This window comes from Pelodiscus sinensis, chromosome 14 (genome assembly GCF_052426305.1).
Source record: "Pelodiscus sinensis isolate ZL-2025 chromosome 14, ASM5242630v1, whole genome shotgun sequence".
Lineage (NCBI taxonomy): Eukaryota > Metazoa > Chordata > Testudines > Trionychidae > Pelodiscus > Pelodiscus sinensis.
In genome coordinates this window covers 38748854-38770004 of record NC_143065.1, presented here as the reverse complement: position 1 = coordinate 38770004, position 21151 = coordinate 38748854, and the positions used below count along the sequence as shown (strand labels likewise).

General features: G+C 42.0%; 1 protein-coding gene across 2 annotated transcripts in view; it reads left to right on the top strand.

The window, feature by feature from the left end:
- Nucleotides 1-20194, top strand: part of CERS3 (ceramide synthase 3) — a 73279-nt gene extending 53085 nt beyond the window's left edge. The window contains exons 11-12 of one of the 2 annotated variants that reach the window (XM_006129209.5): nucleotides 88-135; nucleotides 18009-20194. In XM_006129209.5, the coding sequence (XP_006129271.3) occupies nucleotides 88-135; nucleotides 18009-18137 (177 nt within the window). In that variant the 3' untranslated portion in view covers nucleotides 18138-20194. The remainder of the gene's footprint in view (nucleotides 1-87; nucleotides 136-18008) is intronic. The other variant, XM_075896950.2, reaches the window with a different exon arrangement.
- The last annotated feature ends 957 nt before the right edge of the window (nucleotides 20195-21151 follow it).

Genomic DNA, 21151 nt, shown 5'->3' with positions numbered 1-21151 from the left:
ATTGCAAGAGTAGTTTTTTTGTAGCATACCTTGGACTTGGATTATTGTCAGTTATGCTCTAGCTATAGCTGAAGTTATGCTTTTCAGGTGCTCAAGAGGCCTACACCTGCTTGGGCTAAAACTGATGGCAAAAATGTAAGTCGCATGCATTGACTCTGAATGCTTAATCAAGAAATGGTCCATCTATCTTTGAAATTTATCTGGTGTCCTTTAAAATCAGACTGTATCTCCTTGTTAAGCCAGATAATTATACACTGACTTGTTTCCAACTGGTGTCTGTTCCAGGGTTTCAGATAATTATCTAATTGGGATAGCTCATTTGATTCACCTGAAAACTCTACAAAATCTCACTCCTTCACACCCTCTCTTTTGCTCCCCTCCCTTGCACTAGAAGGAAATCACTTTTCCCCCTCACCTTTTTAAAATGCACAAGACTGTAAATTATGATTCCATGACACTAATACAGGTTGAACCTCTCTGGTCCAGAACTCTCTAATTCGGAAACATCCATGATCCAGAATTATTTTAGTTAGCTGGATGTCCACGTTTCATGGGTTATGGTCCCATAAAATGTATTTACAGCCACTGGCCCTGGCTCTCAGTGTTATTTAGCTCTAATTTACCCCTAAATGTCTTCTAATAGCCCAGTAAGCAGTGGAAGTGTTGGTAATGGTGCTAGACAATATTGACCTCCCATAGTCCAGAAAATTTTCTGGTTTGGAACCGGTCAGGTCTCGAGAATTCCAGACTAGAGAGGTTCAACCTGTACTCTATTTCTGCTCAACCCCTGTGCCAGTTTTGGCTCTTGACTTAGTCTCACCTTTGACTGACAGGGCGACAGGCCTTTCCAAAGGTGGAATTTCAGGAGAGGCTGCTAACTGGACAATTTCAGCAGGCTGGTGTAGTCTCCTTTCTGACTGAAGACTCATGATAGGTTGCTGCTTCATAAAGGCTGAAGAGATTTCTAAGGTGGTTTCTACCACCCAGAGCTCCTTTTGACTGGCTAGCCTCACTTGCACGGGGTACCAGCCAAAAAGCCCACGCCGTAATCTCTGAGTGTGAGATAAAGATTCCAATGTAGTGTTTGAAGAAAATAATTAAGCTGATGCACAGGGCATTCCTGGAGTGCCACGAGATCCTTCTTTAGTAAGCACTTCATGACTGTGCTAGCACCCAAGACAAAAGAAAGATGTGTGATAGCAGGCCAGCATGTCTGGATAGCAGAGGGCAAAAAAGAAGAGAACAGCCTGTAATTGTTCCTCTATTTGTGAAATGAAGAAAGGTGAAAGCTAATTCCAGGCAAAAGGTTCCTGGCAATTATAGGCCTCTGACAGCAGTCTGTAAGAAGAAAAGTAAAGATGAAAACAGAAGTGTCTGCCACTGCTTGACTTTAAAAGTGGGCAAAGCATGTGATTCTTGTTTGGGTACTAAGAATGTTAAATAACTCAGAGCCCTCATGCAGAAAATCTGAGGAAACAACTCAAGCAAGCAGCATGGAACTTTGTACTCCTCCATCCAACAACTCTACAGTGTGAATCCCCTGTAGACAAGCTTTCTTTTTCAAGCTAATCTGGATTTAAAATAGCTTGTCTGCTGTGACAGATCCAGCTTGCAACACCAATCTAGGACACCATGGTAAAGGTTTTGGAGGAGAGGGTTTCAGAGGCTGCCAGGAGGCTCATCAACTCGGCTTGAAAGTTGTCCTCTTCAGACTTTGTTTTCACAGGAACTTTATAAAGACAGATCTGGGGAGTTTGTTCAGAATTCTTGCTTGTCACCATGAAATCCATTGGCAAGATTCTTATCCATCTGTCAAGGACTTCACAGCACAGTCCCATCTATAATAGATTTAACCTATCCCTTGTTTGCCAGCCTGCACTCCCTCTGAATTTGACATGTTCCTCCTTGTTCAAATCTGCAGAGGGAAGTACAGCTCTTCAGTTTATAGTGCAGCCTTCAGTCTTGTACAGGCTTCTTGGTTACCTATTTGTAGATCCATGTAGTAAGAGCAGCTATGGCAAGGAGGGCTTTTCCAGACTGCTACAAGCATGAACATCTTCTAATGTTTACCTGAACATCCCACCTTGCTAACAGGTGTTAAACCAGCTGGAAAATGAATGGGATTCTGCTGGCTGGTTGAAGCAGTTTTTTCCCCTGCTTGGTTATAAGGAGTGATGGGATTAGCTCTCTAGAAGGAAAAACACCTCAGAGATGTGAGTCATATCACTTCATGCTCACCTGGAAGGTGCTTTGATACCACAGTGATGGATGTAGTACAAGAGCCTGAAGACAACAGCATAAAAATTAGGCTGTGAGAGGAGGACCACTAGGAGCAGCCATGCCTGGAGAAGAGATTTGGGCTGGATTTTAAGGTGCTCCATTTTGAATTCCTTCTACGAATAAAATCCAGGAAGAGGGTAAGTTTTGAACTGCTGCTACTTGTATGTTAGGAGCTCACAGGCTTCAGATACGTGTTAACTTCAGAAACACTTTAGGAAGCTCTTAATAATTAGAGATGGTTTAAAAAAATAAACTTCAAAATAGTGAATCATTTTTCACTGGAATTTCAATTTTTGACCAGCTCTGTTAATAACCATCGAATCATAGAACACTAGAACTGGAAGGGACCTCAGGAGGTCATCGAGTCTAGACTATCCGATATAGATGTCTATCTAACCAGCTCTTAAATATCTCCAGAGATGGAGATTTCACAACCTCCCTAGGCAACTTATTCTAGTATTTAACAACCCTGACAGTTAGGAAGTTTTTCCTAATGTCCAACCTAAACCTCCCTTGCTGCAGTTTAAGCCCATTGCTGCTTGTCCTATCCTCAGAGGCCAAGGAGAACAATTTTTCTCCCTCCTCCTTGTGACACCATTTTAGATACCTGAAAACTGCTATCATGTCCCCTCTGTCTTCTCCTTTCCAAACTAAACAAGACCAATTCTTTCAGTCTTCCTTCATAGGTCATGTTCTCTGGACCTTTAATCATTCTTGTTGCTCTTCTCTGGAACTTCTCCAATTTCTCCACATCTTTCTTGAAATGTGCTGCTCATAACTGGACACAATACTCCAGTTGAGGCCTAATCGGTGCAGAGTTGAGCAGGAGAATGACTTCTTGTGTCTTGCTCACAGCACTCCTGTTAATGCATCCCAGAATCATGTTTGCTTTTTTGCAACCATCTCACACTATTGACTCATATTTAGCTTGTGGTCCACTATGACCTCTAGATCCCTTTCTGCTGTACTCCTTCCTAGACAGTCGCTTCCCATTCAGTATGTGTGAAGCTGACTGTTCCTTCTTTCGTGAAGTACTTCACATTTGTCCTTATTAAACCTCATCCTATTTACCTCAGACCATTTCCCCAGTAATGCTTTGTACTTCTTTAGCACTTGTCATCAGAGTAGCTCAAAGCACTCTATAAAAATCTACCAACTTCAGAATGTACATCTGAGTTAGGTATCATTATATCCATTTTATAGGTGGGTGGACTATGGCAGAGTGGCTTAGGGATGAATGTTCAAACAGTTCACCAGAGTAGCAGAGCAGATGGATGACAGAGGATCTGCAGTTGGATGAAGTAACCCTCCATGTTTCATTACACCACATTCATATTTTGCAAGAAGAGTTCTATGCCATGACCAATCCTCTGGCCTCAGCCCAGAAAGATGGATGTGAATGCCCTCAGTGTCTTTGTTTTACCAGCTGTGTCACATATGGAGTCATACAGACCTTTCATAGGAAGTGCAGCAAGCCCAGTTTAGTCTGATGTTTCCAAAGGTATTGAGTTGACTTCAGTAGGAGTGGCAGGCATTCAGTACCATGGAGAATAAAGAAGCATATATTTGTGGCTCTTTGAAGTCTACCATGTGTAAGGCCTAGCCAATTCAGCAGAAGTTTGTTTGGTTGATCCTGGGCCATAAATCAACACAACGCTAGTGAATTCAATGTGTCTGTGCCAGTTTTCTCTAGCTAAGGATCCTCTGGTCCAATAATCATGTGTGTATGTGTCTGTCTGTTGACACGAAACAACTCCTTTTTAATAAATCCCTGCCTGATCTAAAAATTCTCTGTATGTGAAAATTGTCATCCCAGAGACACTTGTTTTCCAAGTCAGTAATTGCCATTCTGCTCTCAATATTCTTTATGCCCTGGTACTAGCTGACAGCTTCAATTGTTGCTCTTTTGAGGGGTAATTGGTTCACTCGTGAGTTTTAATGTTCCAGGAGACTATTTATGAAATGCTCTCTTTACTGACTATATATTTTTAAAACCTATAAATTAGAAAACAGACACCGTCCCCTTCACAACAAACCTTCAACTCGAGCCAGCTTTTAGATCCTGCCGTTTATAACTCAAAGGAAATATGAAGAGACTGGGGGAATTTTTGAAATGTGTTTCCACTTCACAGCAGATAGTTAGGAACCTATTCCTCATATTTCCACATGAACTCCCAGTGAGACTATGCTCCATTAAGCTGAGTAAAAAGAGTTTAGGGGGAACAGTAGTTGTATTTAATTTAACCAAAAAGAAACTTCTCTCTTCTTGAAAATAGAAGATAATGCAGGTAAACTTCCCTCTTTCCTCCCCTCACTCTGGCCACTCTACACTTTTTGACTTTTTGAGTGGGGTGAGGTTTTTTTGTTTGTTTTTTGTTTTGGTCCTGGAGTAATTAGTGTAAAAGTGAGTGCCATGGTAAAACATAGACAGCCGTAATTTAGAATGACAAGGCACAAGCAGGTTGGGTTCCATCTACTACTTAATGTGGAAAGCCATTGTTTGCACCTCTGGGGGTGTCTACACAGCAGGGCTTAACTCAAAATAAGCTACGTAAATTGAGGTACATCAATTGTGTAGCTTACTTAGACATTGGGAGCATCTGCACAGCACTTATTTCGAAATAGAGCACTCTTCCTCCAACTTCCCTTACTCCTTGTATAATGAGGGTTACAGGAGTCGGAGTAAGAAGTCCTCCAACTTGACATATTTCAACATTATTTCGAAATAACTGCCTGCTGTGTAGACGTGGACTAAGTGATTCTGAAATAACGCTAGTTATTTCGAAATAATGTTGCTGTGTAGATGTACCCTAAGTAATTAACATGTAAGTAACCAGAAGCATCCTAATTGGTGTCCACAGGCCAAATAAGAACCCCAAAGTTGTGCAGAGTATTCTATTGTTATCATCATTAATACAGAGGTGCAGCCACTAGAGACCACTGCTTTGTGTATGTTGTGCTCTAACTTGATCCATATGATAATTTAACTTGACACAAGATGAAGACTCTTATATGGTGAGACCGGTAGTCTTGATGGGCTGTATTTTCATCACACAGTGGTAATGATGAGGCCAACTGTGGCAACGTGGGCAAGTATGGATGGCTCTGATATAAGTGCTAACAAAGGTGATTATTTTTGCAATGATCACATTTTGTGGGCATGCAGGGGTTCTGTAAGTATGTCTGTCTCCTGGAGTTGAATGATATGCTCCTGTATTAGGAAAAGCAGAAAGAAAAACATTGTGTAAGAAGGAGGCATTTGTTATTCAAGTGGTCAGATATTCTGCAGGCTTTGAATAGTTAATATTATTACAGGGATGATGTAAGAAGAATGCTCATAACTAATGTGTTGTGTCAGCTACTCAATCTAAAAGCATAGAATATGTTGTGTCAGCTACTCAATCTAAATGTACCTCACTAAGTACAGAAAATCGAGGTGCTGATAATCTGTTTTGTACTAATCAAGCATTCATATAAGAAATAAGAGGGCATGTCCTGATAAAGGTTCACAACACTAAACTCCTTGGCTTCATGCAAGTTTTTGTAGTAGGGTAAAAAAAAGTTCACTTTGCAAAATGGCATCAAAATGCTTATTAGATTGCTCTTTGTTTCTTTGCCAACTGGATTTAAAATTGGAATCATACAATACGCAGTGGGACATTATGACTCACTCAGTACCTCCTGGATTTTTGACATTCTCATAAAGCTACATATACTCCAATGGAAGCTTTAGGTAGTGGATTTCAATAACATAACCAGGGGATTTTATTGAAATGACAGAGAACCTGATTAATTGAAAACAATGGTTTATTTCTTCTAAACAATCAATATATTGTAGCCCCAGTTATGTTGTGCTGAGTGGTAATACAAGTGGTATTTGGTAAGAGAGAATTGATTCCATTATTGAAATAAGGGGCTTACTGTAACAGTTTGGTCTAAAATCTGTTGTATTTTACCTGGTTATTCTTTTCAATATTTGGGGAAGTAATGTAATCATTGTTTTAACTTTGTGCTCTTGGATCCTAGTTTCAGTACACCATGAAAACTCTTAATGGGAATCATTTGCAGTTGATCATGGCATAGAAGGGGAAGATTAAATTAAAGGCACTTTGTGGCCAAAAGATGCTCAACATAATGAGCATAAAGATTCTGCATCTTAATTTGAAAGCAGTGAAGGGAACAGACAATCCATCTTCCTCTGAGGATCAAAATTGGATCCTTGACTAGATCACTGACTACAGAATGATAAGCTGAAAGGAAAATAATTTGTGCAATAAAATCTTCCTTGCTGAAAATTTAGATCAATTTGCTTGAATCCAAATATATAGACTGCTTTCATTCCTGCAGAGACAAAAGTCACATGAAGTCGTAATGTTAGCTGATTTAAATCAATTGAATTATACATGCTGAATTTAGAGTTATGTCGACATTATAGCACTGCTTGTTGGAAAGTTACCCTCCTTTGTTTATTGGGACACGCTTTTTATTATCTCTCATTTTTCTCTTTGCACTGTAAGATGCAGTGGAATGTACTGCCCTTAAATTTAGAAAGTCAGGATCTAGTCAACACATATTTAGATTTTGAAATGAAAAAATGTTCTTAAGATGAAGTTAAAGTTTGAATAGATATCTGTTAAATTCAACCACCATCACTGAACACATTAGTGTTATAACAAACGGCAAACATTTGAAAGGTGGAAATTCATGCATAGAATGCAAATGTCTAAAGAAACATAATTGATTTCTAGTGCATGTGTGACTGACAAGAGAGTGTCTTGTACAGTGATATAACTGTGGCTCCTCTCCTGTACAAAGGTGTGAGAGAGCAAAGGGAATGAGGGTGCTGCCTGCTGGAGACTTGGAGCCTAGAGCAGGTTTGCTAAATGAGCTAACCAGAGATACCTGAGTCACAAGAAGCTAGCTCCTTATATGAGAGTGGAAGCAGTTGTTTGATGGAGCTGACTTTGGGAAGTTTACAGGAGTCAGCTGTGAGCAGGACTGCTGCACGCTGACCCCCTTGGTAGGTCACTAGTGAAAAAGGAAAGGGATTAGATGAAGGAGCCCTTTTGCTCACCCAGACTCCAAGGTAAGAGCTATGCTTTAGGGTAGATATTTGAGAGTTTTACTTTTGAGTTATTGTCTGAATAAACCCCTGCCCCCATAAGGAGAGTAGTTGAACAGGTAAGTGTGTGGAGTCTTTGTAATAGAGCCAGGAAGGAGGAGAAAAAAGTGCAAAGCAGAGGTACACACTACTCACAAGAGGCGGTATGGGGGTAGCCTACTTCTCTGCAAAAGAGTCTAGAGTTGATATGAGCACAATACATGTATAAACAGGCAACCTGTGACCTGGCTCTGAAGTATTAATCACCGATCAATAGTGAAAGAATGAATTGGGTAGGGTTGTGTATGTAGCCATCATTGAAACAGCAGTTAATATCCTGCCTGTAACTAGGTTAGGTTTCTAAGATAGTGGTTCCAATTTTCATCACTCTTAAATGTTTGTTCTTTAACCTTAACTCTAAATTTCTTATTTTAAACTGTGTAGCATAGCGGAATGGGGTAGTGCCCCTTTAAATAGTGTGTGAGCCCTCTAGTAGCCCTTCTTGTTTTCCACAATTCAGAAATGGCCAGAATCCTGCCAGAGAGCAGTATATACATATGTAGCTAGACCTTGCATGCTGTATTTCATTAGTAGACACAGATATTCAGACCCCATTGTGCCCATGTGCGTATGTGTGTGCACGCACACCAGTATATTAGTTGTTTTATAATGAGCAAAAGGCAAAGCAAAATGCAGGAGTTTCGTTTTACTTGTGAATGATGTTGTTTATATACAATCCATTTTAGGGGTGGATGGGTGTATATTTCCTATGGTTATCAATTTCAGGTATTTTAAACTTTATCTGGACAGTTTTTTTTCAGGAGCAGGCTGAATATTGATTCTCTCTGGCCAAAGATGGCCGCTTATGTTTTTGAGAATGATGTATAGGGCTTCCCTGCTATAAGTCCAAGATACATTCATAAACTATATGTCCAAGATACACTACATAAACTAATGTATACCGGGGCGACTTATAGCAGGGATGCCCTGTACCTAGTCTAGAAGTAGGACACAGAGACAATAAAGAACTAGTGCTCCCTTAGCTTTGGACCTTGTCTACATACACACAAGTGGTGTCACTTGAAGTATTCTGCACTACAATGAAAGCTGGATAAACCCCTTAGTGTGGCTGCAGTTATAGCAATATAAAAGTGTTTATGCTGGTTTAGTTCCTTGTCAGAGGGGAAGGGAAATAGCTGTACCGGTATAAGGCATCCTTATACCAGTATAACTGTGACCACACAAGAACTTTTACTAGTATAACAACTTGGCTAAAAAATCCACGCTCTCAACCTCATGGGCATAGAGCAGTCTTTGGGCCTGTTACCTCTACCACATCTCAGGAACTTATCTCTGATCCCAGACAGAAGCGAATACCTTTCTGAGGGCAAGCCAAAGATGGTCTGGAGATGAAATCTTGATATGTCAGAAGAATGAATAGCAGAACTTTTCTTTGGACTTCTCTATTCTGATCGCTTCCGGGCTGTATGAATCAAGCCTTTGTCTTGAAAGGCTGCTAAGACTAGTCAGTTCTTTCTTTTTCTTATGCCATCCTCTTCATGTTTAGGTCACAGATAGGCTGACAGTTTAAGATGGAAGGATGGGAATCTGACAATTTGCAACATGGTTAGGTTCTGTTGGACACAGACTGCCTCTGTAGGGTGGATGATGTACTTTTCTATTAATTGCCCGTACTCTTCTATGAGCTTTGATTCTAAGGCTCCATCATCATTCTGGTATCAGTGTTACTATGAGAGGTTTTTTTGCCTTGCTTACTGCTTTGGCATTGTCTTTACCTTTGCTTTTGTCTCTAGCACTTTGAATATTAGGTAGCAGATACTGGGGTCAAACCCTAGGGTTCATACTCAGACAAAGCTTCCCCAGTGGCTTTGATCAAAGAGGACAGGAAGTAAAAGCACTGCTCTCTATATAGCCGTGTCTGGAAGCACAATGCCCATGGAGGTTCGTAGTTGGCAGGGAGACTACTCATCAGATGCATGCACTTCACTGTGCTACCCGAAGTGCAATTCTGCAGCTACTTACCGATGTCATAGGCTCACTCTGCCCAGACAGTCCTTCACTTACATGGCAGGTGCTGCTTACAACACTCATACAGCCATCCCTTTCTTTCCCCTTCACTATGCTTACAAGCTTGCATCCCCCACCTTGGCTATTCTGGCAAAGGAACTTTAGGAATCAGCTATTCCATGCACTTTCCTCCTCAACCTACTGGCAGCCATAATTTGGTTCTAATATTCTCATGGTGCCTTGTCAGCAGCACCAGGCAAAATGCAGAACTATGAACCAGTTGGCCAAGAAGGTAAAGACTAGGTAGTGCTCACTTGCACTTTTAGGGTGCATCTACACTGCACCGTTATTCTGGAATAATGGCCGTTATTCCAGAAAAACAATACTAGCGTCTACACAGCAATTGTGTTATTTTGGGAAAAAAAACTCGAAATAATGGAGGGCTTTTTCTGATGTTGATAAACCTCATTCCACAAGGAATAACACCTTGTCCGAAAAAGCTATTTTGGAAGAGGGTGTGTGTGGATGCTCTACAGCTGCAATGTCGAAATAGCTCTTCATGAGGTCCATTCTAAGTTATTCCTCCCCAGGGCGTCCTGGGACTCTAAACTGAGGGGAGCCTGCCTCGGACTAATTTTGAGGCTTCCCTGTAGTGTGGATGCTCTATTTCAAAATAAGCTATTCTAGAAGATAACTTGCAGTGTATACATACCCATAGAGCCAAATTCCCATAGAGCCAAATTCCCATAGAGCCAAATTCACGACTGTTTTCACAGCCCTCTCCCTCCCTCCGACTTCAGTGGCATTTCACCCATTTACACCAGCAGAGAATTTGGAATCTGCTCATCTCTTCAGTTGTGGCCTCAGTCTGTTCCTGTGACTGTCCTGTGGGAGTTATGCCATTGGCTTCCGGGGAAGCAGGATGGAGCCCTTGTGGTATTTTATGTTCTTAAATATTTTTTAATGCAGTTTTTTTTCCCAGTCCGGAGGCATCACCGGGAGCTCAGAATGCCTTTGCTCTTCTTCTCAGTGCTAACCAGCTCTGATGATCAACGTGTCTAGAACACTGGTCAGGAGAGCATGTTAATCCCAGCTATTAGATCAAGGGGAAGGATAGTTAAACCACTGCTGACAACATTAGACATAGACATTACACTTTCTGGCAGATTTCTAAAGGAGTGCTTGCCACTCACCTTTCTAATTCTCGAAATGGAGACAATACCCAATATGAAGAAGATCTTTAATCTTGCACAGGAAAGTGTAACAAGCATGAATGGCTGGAAATCAAAGCCAGACCAAATTGAATTATAAATAAGGCACACATTTTAACAGCAAAGACGATTAACCACTGGAATAACCTATCAAGGTAAGTGGTGTGTTCTTCATTTATCGTGGGCTTCATAGTTCATATCAAGACTGGATGCCTTTCTGAAAAATGTGCTTGAGTCAAACACGAGTTCCTGGAATCGTGACAACAGTAACTAGATGAAATTCTCTGACCTGTGTTATACCGTAGGTCAGAGTAGATGATCTAATGGCCCCTTCTGACCATCAAATCTATGAATTTAAGAAACATCCTTCCTAAAAAAATTAAGATTTGGGGGAGGGGAAGTGCTCTTTTCCTTTGCATTAAGTGGGCAAATTTGGCCAGATTCTCACACCGCCGTGGATGGGGAGCGACTCTACATGTTTGGTGTAATCAGGCCCATTGTGTCGGTCAAAGCCCCTTTGCTGTTCTTTTCCTAGACTTGTTGCTAGCAGTTTGCATGATGCAAATTGAAACAGCCATCAAAAGGTAAAGAGCCAAAACTGATTTCACCAAGATGGTTCATTTAACTAAAAGAGGCAGATTGAGCAGCAGGTGGAAGGGTTAAACAAAAGGGAAAAGATTATAGAAATGTGCGGCTTTGGCCTCACTACAAATAACTCTTGGAGGCTTTATAGCATTAGTGTGCTTCTCATAAACTTTGAAACCATTCACCCATTTAGAAAAGATTAAATTGATTAGTCATCCAGAACATAAAATATACATGCCCATGATGTCTGTTTCCCCAAGCCCCTTATAGAAAATCCAGCCAATACGATGAAACTAAAGCATTGAGTGGTGGCCTCCATTCGGATAGCTACAATTTACCAGCTGTTAAATTTTTGAGAGTATCGTAATCAATCCTAGTACAACGGAGACCTTTTCTTTTGAGTTGGAAAACATGAGTATAATATATGATGTGCTGGAGTCAAATAAAGTATCTTGGAAGTAAAGCAGTGGAAGCCTCGGAACTGTTACGTTATCTGTCATTCTTAAAGGGTCAAAGTTAAAAGAAGCACAAATTCAGTTCACGCTATTCTAATAGCTTTATAGGAGTCCATTGTAAACAATCTGAATGCTCGATTATTTTCTAGTTACAGAAGAAGTTATTGCTGCTTAAAGTTCTGTCCCATCTTCACTTCCTGTGCCCTCCAGTTGCTTGCACAACTCTTCAGTACTAAAGAGAGGGTTTCCAAAGGAAGAGCTTTTGAAGTGCAATCAGTTGTTCAGAAAGTATTTGTGTGATTTAAAAGATGCAAAAGGGGAAGAGCTGAATCTATTTCAGTGTCAAAATGAAAGTTTATGCCTTTGCAGTTTGCTTCCATCTGGAGAGTGATCAGAATTTGAAAGGTCATAAACCTTTCCAGAACTGAACAGGCTTGCTCTATAGCCAGTTCTGTGCTTCAGAACATGAAGGAAATGCACTCTTGCTGTTCTGAAATCCTTAGGGTATTATTTCTCAGAGAACTTCATTGTGTTTCTGGATGAGAATTCCGAATCCCATATTTTGCCCTACTGTGCTTAGTACCTTTCACGGAAGGACTTCAAGCACCAAGCAAACATTGATTGATGTAGTATCAGTAATTGTTGCTCTCTCCATTTTATAGATGGAGGAGCTAAGCCACAAGAGGTAAAATGCCTTGCCCGAGTTCAGAATAAGTCATTCACAGAGCTATGAATGGAACTTTTTTTCCCAACTCCCAGTTACATGCTTAAATGCTAGTCTCCACTCCACCCTTGTAGGGAGTAAGAATGTCAGAGTAGATGTAGCTTGCATTTAGCACTCTCCACTGCGAGGTATTCCAAAGCAGACCACAAGCTATGACAGCTAATAGGGGGCAGATGGCCAAGGAAAGTACAGGCAGTCCCCGGGTTACGTACAAGATAGGGACTGTAGGTTTGTTCTTAAGTTGAATTTGTATGTAAGTCGGAACTGGTACATATTGTAGGGGAAACTCTAGCCAAACATTTCTCCAGAGCTCAGTTTTATTCTCCCACACCTCACTTCCCTCAGTCCTTTATTCTCAAGCTGAGGTGTCTGCTGAGAAAAGCCGCTCCGCATCTCTCTGGTCTGCTGGGGGAGGGGGGGCGCTAGCTTCACGTCTCCCTGGTCTGCTGGCGGGAAGCAGCTAGTGCGGGGTTGCCTCACATTGGATCCCTACTTACAAACGGGGTAAGTCGGATCCATGTAACCCGGGGACTGCCTGTACTAGCATAGAAAAGGGCAGGAATCAATGAGGGTTCAAGTGTGGGGTGAAGAGTCTTTGGCCAAGCATGCCAGGGCAAATGAAAAGTGGTATGAGATTGTTAATATCTATGTCCATTAGGAAAGGGCTAGAAAATAAGAAAAAAAATATCATAACACCGCTATATAAATCCATGGTATCCCCCACACTTTGAATCAAAGTGCAGTTCTGATCATCCCATTTCAAAAAAGGATTATGATAGAGGGCTACAAAATTGTGAATGGCATAGAGAAAGTGAATGAGGCAGTGCTATTAACACCTCATAAAAACAAGAAGCAAGGGTCACTCAAAGAAATCATTAGGCAGCAGTTTAAAACAAAAGGATTAATTCATAAAATCCACAACCAACCTGTGGAACTCATTGCCACAGGATATTGTAAAGCCCAAAATTGTAACACGTTTCAAACGTGAATTAGAGATGCTCTTGGGGGATAGGTTCATCAATGGCTATTGGCCAAGATGGTCAAAGATGTAACTCCATGCTTAGTATTTCCCTAACCTCTGAGTGCCAGAAGTAGACAACAGGGACTGGGCCACTCAGTGATTGCCTGTTCTGTTAATTCCCTCTGAAACAGCTGGCATTGGCCACTGTTACACGACAGGATACTGGGCTAGGACCATTAGTATGACTCCGTATGACTGTTCTTAGAGAAGACCAGATCTTGGTGTGTAAGCTTTCTTTCAGAAGATCCCATCCTCAAAGTCCATGATATGGTTTAGCTACCTTGGAAGGATGAAGTCTTGAGTGGAGGAGTTAGACTGATAAGGTAACTACTAGGGATGTAATAGTGTAGTTGATTAACCAATAAGCAAAAGCTTATAGGTTAATCCTATCGACTACATGCATTTCCTCCCCTTCCTCCTGGCCAGTAAATTTTTTAGCAGGATGGCCAACAGCCTATATCAGTCCTGGCTTGCGATGGGTCTGGGACCTACCCCTGCTGTGGATCTGCATTTAAGAGGCAACAGGCAGCTGCCTGGCAACCTACGCTGCTGCCTCTGATACAGAGGCAGCAGGATGGAGTTGCAGTGGGCTCCTCGAGAGTTGGGTCGGATTGCACTGGCTGCTAGCCGTGCCCCCGGGAACTATAGAACAGTCAAGTAACCGATAAGAATTAATGAGGTTACTCGACTATTCAGTTAACCGATATCTAACATTCCTGGTAACTACCTGTCCTATATTTAAAGATGTCTGTTTTTAAACTACTATATATACTTATGGAAAGGCCCCTGCACTATGGATCCTTTAGTACAGTAACATAACTCCTACTGAAGAAGCCTCCCACGGTGCCCCTGACGTAATTTATTTTGGGAAAATGAAGTGTGCTTTTGACTGCAAAGTCTGCAAAGCTATCCTGCTGAGGACCCTGTAGCAAACACTTCAGCAAACCACTGAAGTACATGCTTAATTTCAAGCATTTTTCTTAAGTACCGTTTACCTTCAGTGGGGCATAAAGACACGCTTAAAATTAAGTATAAGCTTAAATGTTTTACCTACATTGACACACAGTCTGGCTTCACCAAATCACATTCTCCTTTAGCATTCAGCTGCATGAGCCTTGATCGAAAGCCTGTTGACATCACTGGGGTCTTTCCATTGACTTCGGATCAAGCTCTCTATCCTGATTTGATTTGTATTTGTTTCTTAACTATTTCTAGTGGCAAAAATTAACCCTTCTGCCTTTGATCACACGTACAAAACACAGCACTAGCAGGAAGTAGCAGAGGTGATCCAAAGGAGATGAAACTTCATAAATTGCATGTGGGGAAAGATTGCTTTTCCTTTACTCTAACTGATGACATGCCAAGTTAATTCTACAGTATTTACACTAAGATTTGTTTGTTTTGGTATCCTTTACAAGTTGCTCAGGAAAGGACAAAAGAAGAGCCCCAGGAAGTTTATACTTTGTGACGAGGCCAGCGGAATGTATGCATTAATTTCTTTTCTAGTCTGATATGGTTTAATTGAAATTTAATATATAAAAGGGATGTAGGATTTCAGTTGCCGTAATGGTCATTTATTCTTATGTATGAATGTACTGCTTGCTGTAGGCCAGTGACAGACTAACAGTCTTGGGGAGTGAAATCATTAGGTATTCACAAAGCGGAAATGGGATGGGCAGAAACAGTGAAATCTCCCCCCCCCCCCATCCCTGGATCCCATGGAGAGATCACTACTGCAACTCCAGGCCTAGTCAGCCCCTAGGCTGAAATTCATAACAAAGGGAACCAATACATAGAGCCCAAATGTCCTCGCTGGAGGAAATGTAACCACGTGGCAAGAGAAGGTGTAGGGAGACTTCAGTGTGAAATTTGCCAAAATATTTCATGTGTGGGAACATAAACCAGGACTCCCTCATTGGGCAACATCTGTGGTCAGGCAGAACCACAGGTGTTCCTGGACCAGGGAGTCCTGGCTGAGAGCCCAAGTGATAAAAGGGCTGGCAACTCAGAGCTCGGTGGAGCTGAGGTTGGGACTGGCACTGGAGCCCCATAGCAGCAGGGGCCGTGGCAACCCCAGTAGCAGGGCCAGGGATGTTGCAGGTACGGTAGCAGAGCCAGGGCCAGAGATGCAGCAGCCCCAGTAGCGGGGCTGGATCCGGGGCAGCCTGAGCTGCTGTGGTCGCAGCAGCATGGCATCTCAGCGGAGGAGGCGAATAGGGCCAGCAATGGGGAGGGTAGGTGGTCTGGGAAGCCGGTAGCAGGAGACCTCCCGTTGTCTGGCAAATTCCCTCGTTTGGGACCATTCAGGTCCCCAGGGTGCTGGACTAGAGAGGTTTAGCATGTAATATTTAAACACATAGAGCCACGAAGAGCCACTATGCCCATTTATTTATAATGGCACTTCTGCCATCAAACATAGGGCTGTGCACTGCACACCAAATAGCTAGGAAACATAAACAGCAGCTTGCTGACCCGATTGCAAGCACCCACTTGCCCCTACCCCGGGACAAAGACCCCTCAGTCAGAGGATGTTCTAGCTCCACCAAAGTCATTACAGTGGTCAGATACTCCTCTGCCGAAACTGTTACGTTAAAAAGGAAGCAAATATTTGATGGTCCTAAACCAAACCTTGAGCCCGACTCCTGAAAACGATGATGTTTTGCTTATGGCGTGGTGAAACAAAACATAGGAAAGGAGTAGTTTTTAGGTATTATGCCAAATGTCATCACATTGTCATTGTATTCAGATGATTTTTGCTTAGCTCCTTTTAAGCCTCATTGTGATGCGGTGCAGCAGATGCCAGGCACCTGTTTTTAGCTGGCAAGAGGTAATTATTTACCAGCTGGCCTGGTTTTGATCATCTGCGCAGGAAGAATGAATGACAAAGTGTTCACCATTCTTCCTCTGAGAAATCTCCCACCCCCAAGCTATTTAGGAACAAAGTCCCTCCCTTGCCCATCTGCCCCTTACTCCAGGGAAGAACCCCTTCCTTTCTCACCGGCCTTTGAATAGTTATATTGCTACTGCACATACTGCAATTTTTCTAATAATAAATCTGGCTTGGTCAATCTGTGTAAGACAGGATTAGGGTGTTGGGGTGTCTCTTGCAAATGAGGAGGTGATCCATGTGCCATGCTGCAAAGAGAAGTATTTTCTGATTACTGCATTTCTAAGAATTCGGTTAACCCCAGGAGACATGGAGATGCAAACAGGAATTCTGGAGCTACAGTAGTTTACACCTATAAGTAACAAGGCTACCTTTTAGTACATGTCTCTTTGTTACAGTGTTGTTAATGCTGAGACCATACATAATGTTTCTTTCACCTTTCCTGCACTTCACCAGCATTAGTTAATCTGCACAATAACTGGCATTTCTTTTTACCATTTTCCTAACAGGAGAAATTGAAGCTAGACACCTGTCAGGCCAGGATTGGTTCTCTAACCTCTGTGAGATCCATCAGGATGAAGGTGTTAGCAGTGTGGGATCTGTCAGGATGAAGGTGTTAGCAGTTTTGAGTGACAAAGCAGCTTGGATACTTTGTAGAGTTTTCCGCTCTTCTTGCCTATTGGGAGATCTGGATGCGAGACAGACTGCAGTGACCTGTGTGATTGCTAGTTTCCTTCTGGTGATGAACACACACAAAATCTCCCTCCTAATTCCTCTAAACATGGCAGCAGTCTCTGATGCCATTGAACACGAGGTGTGCACATATACAATGTCTCCAATTGCTAATCAGCACCAAGGGCTCTTTTACGAGACATCAGAGGGGGTTGGCTTTCTTATGCCACTTGCTGGAAGATTCTGAAGTATTTTGGGTAATTGACACTCAGCCCTCCAGTCTCTCTGTATCAAACACAGATGATCTTTGAGATGTGCCCCCTCTCTTGGAGATGTTGAGGTTAACATGAGTTGGCTGAGACTGGCTCAGTCCACATAAAATGAAAAGGATGCTGGTTGACTCAGGGAACTGACAGGCGATGTTGGTCATCATGTCTACCCTTTTGATGGAGGAGAGTTATCCATTCTTTATTAAAAGAGCTCACAACTCTTGTTCCTAGATGTCCTGATATCTGCAGTGATAGAGAGCACTTTTTCATCTTCACATGAAAAAAGAAGGTTGTGTCCTTTCATATTGGACGGTGGGATGCACCACAGTTTTCATGCATGTATTACATCTTCATGGGATGACTGCACTATGGGTGGTACATGAAAACTACTTGGGCAGCATGTTTATCCTTAGGAGTATTTCATGCATAGTTCACATTATACTTGAGGGCCATATATATCACTAGCTTCCATTCTATTTCCAGGTGTGATCCAAGGTGTTGGTTCTAATCTGTTAAGTCCTGTGTGTATTTGATCCGGTGTCCATTAGGGGTGTCCACACACCTCCTGTGTGGGTTACATTTAGATCAGCAAGAACCAAATCCACCCAGTGGATTTCAATACCCAGTTGGCACTAAAATGAATGAGGCTGGCTTGTCCAAACTCCATAGTCCACTTTTGAAAATCTCAGCCATTGTCCTTACTGCCCGGATATACTTGGTATTTTGTGATAGTAAATATCTGCATGTGGTGATGATGCTTTCTTCTTCTGCCTAGGAGTTGAAAGATGACCGGAGTGATGATGAAGAGGAAGACTCTCTCACCGATAATGAAGAGTGCACTAAGAATGGCAGCAAGAATGGCTGTAACGTGAGCAGACGCCAACTCTTAAACAACAGTCATTAGATCCAAGCCTGCGCCACCTCTGGCAGGGCCGCTTGCAGTGTCCTTAACCCAACCTACAGTAGAGATCTTAAAGTCAACTGACTTATGAGAGTCTGTGATTGATTTATTCCTGGTTGCTAGTCATGGAAGGAAACCCAATTTAGAAGGGGGTGGAAAAAGCTGCTTAAAATGGCTAAAGGTGGTGTTGACCCACTTTCTGAATTATTGCATACAAGCATGTGAAAAACCTCCCAAGACTCTGCAAATCTCTCTTTAAAGTACTCAAGAATTTCAAAACTATCTCAGAACATTTTAACATCAATCGGATTTAACCCTGCATTGCAAACCTGAGAAAAGCCAGGCAACTTTACCCAATAATTTTGGTGGCATTTCCATGTATTTTTAGAAGTGCATAGGTGATGTGAACCTCAATAAAGATCAGAATTTCTCCATGTGGGAGAAATCTATGACACTGGGATATATCATCTAGCATTTTCTGCATGCTGCTTGCGTTTCTGCCCTCATTACTGGACTACTGCTTTGGAATTCGATTTAATTCCCATGTGGCTAAGGGATGCTAATAAGTACACTATGGGGTTATTATTTAAGTTTAGTGTTTGTGCCGCCCTACAATGCCTCCTTCACTTAAAGAAGCAGTTGTTCAAAAAAAAAAAATCTGTTCTTTGAAATGGTGTCCTTTGAAATCTCTCCAGGTATCTTCTGTTTCAGGGGAAGATTTTCAAGAAAGTGGCGGCAAATAAATAAATAAATCCCATTCATTAATGGTGTTTGTAACATTTTTCAGACTGGATTGTGGCACAGAGCTCAGCAGGAGGCTACCCTATCGAGCCACTCAGAAATTGCAACTAGTGCATAGTGCAATGGCTTCCCTCAGTCATTGAGCCTTGCACAAAAAGAGCACTTGAGCTCAGCTTTCCAATCAATACTCTGACTGTCGATCATCTTCCAGACAAAGTTTCAGATAGTACTGACTTATAAAGCCCTAACCTATTTGGGTCCCCTTGTAGAGACTTCTGCCATGTGGTTCTGCAGCCTTTGAATTGATCTGATTCAGTCAAGCTTGTAGCTCAGAAGAGACAAGAGGGGTTACTGGTACAGGGTTCTCATTGAGAGCCTTTCATTCTGAAAAACTCTTCTCTCCATTTGGTGACCTATAGGACATGCTGCAGAATTCACTATTTTCCCAGGCTTTCCTTGGAAAATGGAAGGATGAGTAAGGAGCTGGGATGGGAAATGTTGCTAGAGGCTTAGGCCTCATATTTTCATAGAATTATAGAACTCTAAGGGACCTCAAGAGGTTATTGAGTCCAGTCCCCTGCCCTCACAGCAGGACCAAGCACTGTCTTGATCATCCCTGACAGTTGTCTGTCTAACCCCTCTTAAATATCCCCAGTCATGGCGATTCCACAGTCCACCCCCACCCCCCAGCAATTTATTCCAGTGTTTAACTACCCTGACAGTTAGGAAGTTTTTCCTACTGTCCAACCTAAACCTCCCTTGCTGCAGTTTAAGCCCATTGATTCTTGTTGTATCCTCAGAGGCCAAAGGGAACAATTTTTCTCCCTCCTCCTTGTAACATCCTTTTACATACTTGAAAACTGCTGTCATGTCCCCTCTCAGTCTCCTCTTTTCTAAACAAGCCCAATTTTTTCAGTCTTCCGTCATAGCTCCTGTTTTCTAGACCTTTATTCATTTTTGTTGTTCTTCTCTGGACCTCCTCCAATTTCTCCACATCATTCCTGAAATGTGGTGCTCAGAGCTGGACACGATACTCCAAATGAGACCTAATCAGTGAAGAGTAGAGTGGAAGAATCACTTCCTGTGTCTTGCTCTCAACACTCCTGTTAATGCATCCCAGAATCATGTTTGCTTTTTTTGCAACAGTGTCACACTGCTGACTCATATTTAGCTTGTGGTCCACTATAATCCCTAGATCCCTTTCAGCTGTACTCCTTCCTAGACAGTCACTTCCCATTCTGTATGTGTGAAACTGATTGTTCCTTCCTAAGTGTAGTATTTTGCATTTCTCCTTATTAAACTTCATCCTGTTTACCTCAGACCATTTCTCTAGTTTGTCCAGATCATTTTGAATTTTGACCCTGTCCTCCAAAACACTTGCAACCCCTCCTAGCTTGGTATCATAGGCAAACTTAGTAAGCGTACTCTCTATGCCATCATCTAATTAGTTTTAATTTGTTATAATAAGCTACGGAAGTGGAGGGGAGAGGAAATTTGGTGATGTGGTCATTTTGATCTCTAAAATTATATTTAATTTGGGGGATAAGGAGTAGAGGTCCTTCGCAGCGGATGCTTTATTATAGATAAATGGAATTACACTAGAGAAGGAATCTAACCTAGTGGGTTCTGAAAAGAGCAGGAGACATACCAGGAAAAACATCAGTCATTGGGACAGTCAGTGCTGTATTTAGTGCTTACCAATGCTTGCACTGCTTGGGATGAGTAGCCAGTTATCTCAATGTCTGCTGTAGTCCATTGTACTTATTTGTACATACTGTAGGAAATACCTGGAACACTGCAAGAGATTGTATCTCACTGCCAGTATTTAAGTCACCAGCAACAGCTCTGATTCTGAGCCGTCCTTGTTTATAAAACTTGCGTCTAATAATTTAAATGCATTACAATGGCTTTTCTTAGCAAAATGTAAACCTAGGAAGTCCAGGAACGAACAGGCTATATCGTTTTTTATAAGAGCGGTGGCTAGAGTTATGGTAGGCAAGCTGGTGAGCTATTCTGGGAGATAGCCAGCACATAATTTTTCACTTTTGATTCAAAAATATTTCCTGTGTGCAAAAGAGAGGAACCCTCCCCCACCCCATCCCCAAAAAGAGAGAGTATGCTGAACTCTTCAGAGGAATAAGCCTGAATTTGATGCGAGTTGTTGCCAAACTCTGCCATCCTGGCTTGGGCAAAACTTCCATTGAAATCACTGAAAGTTCATGGGAGTTTTGCCTGGGTAAGAATTCTCAACTGCTCCTTAAGGCATATCTCCAAAT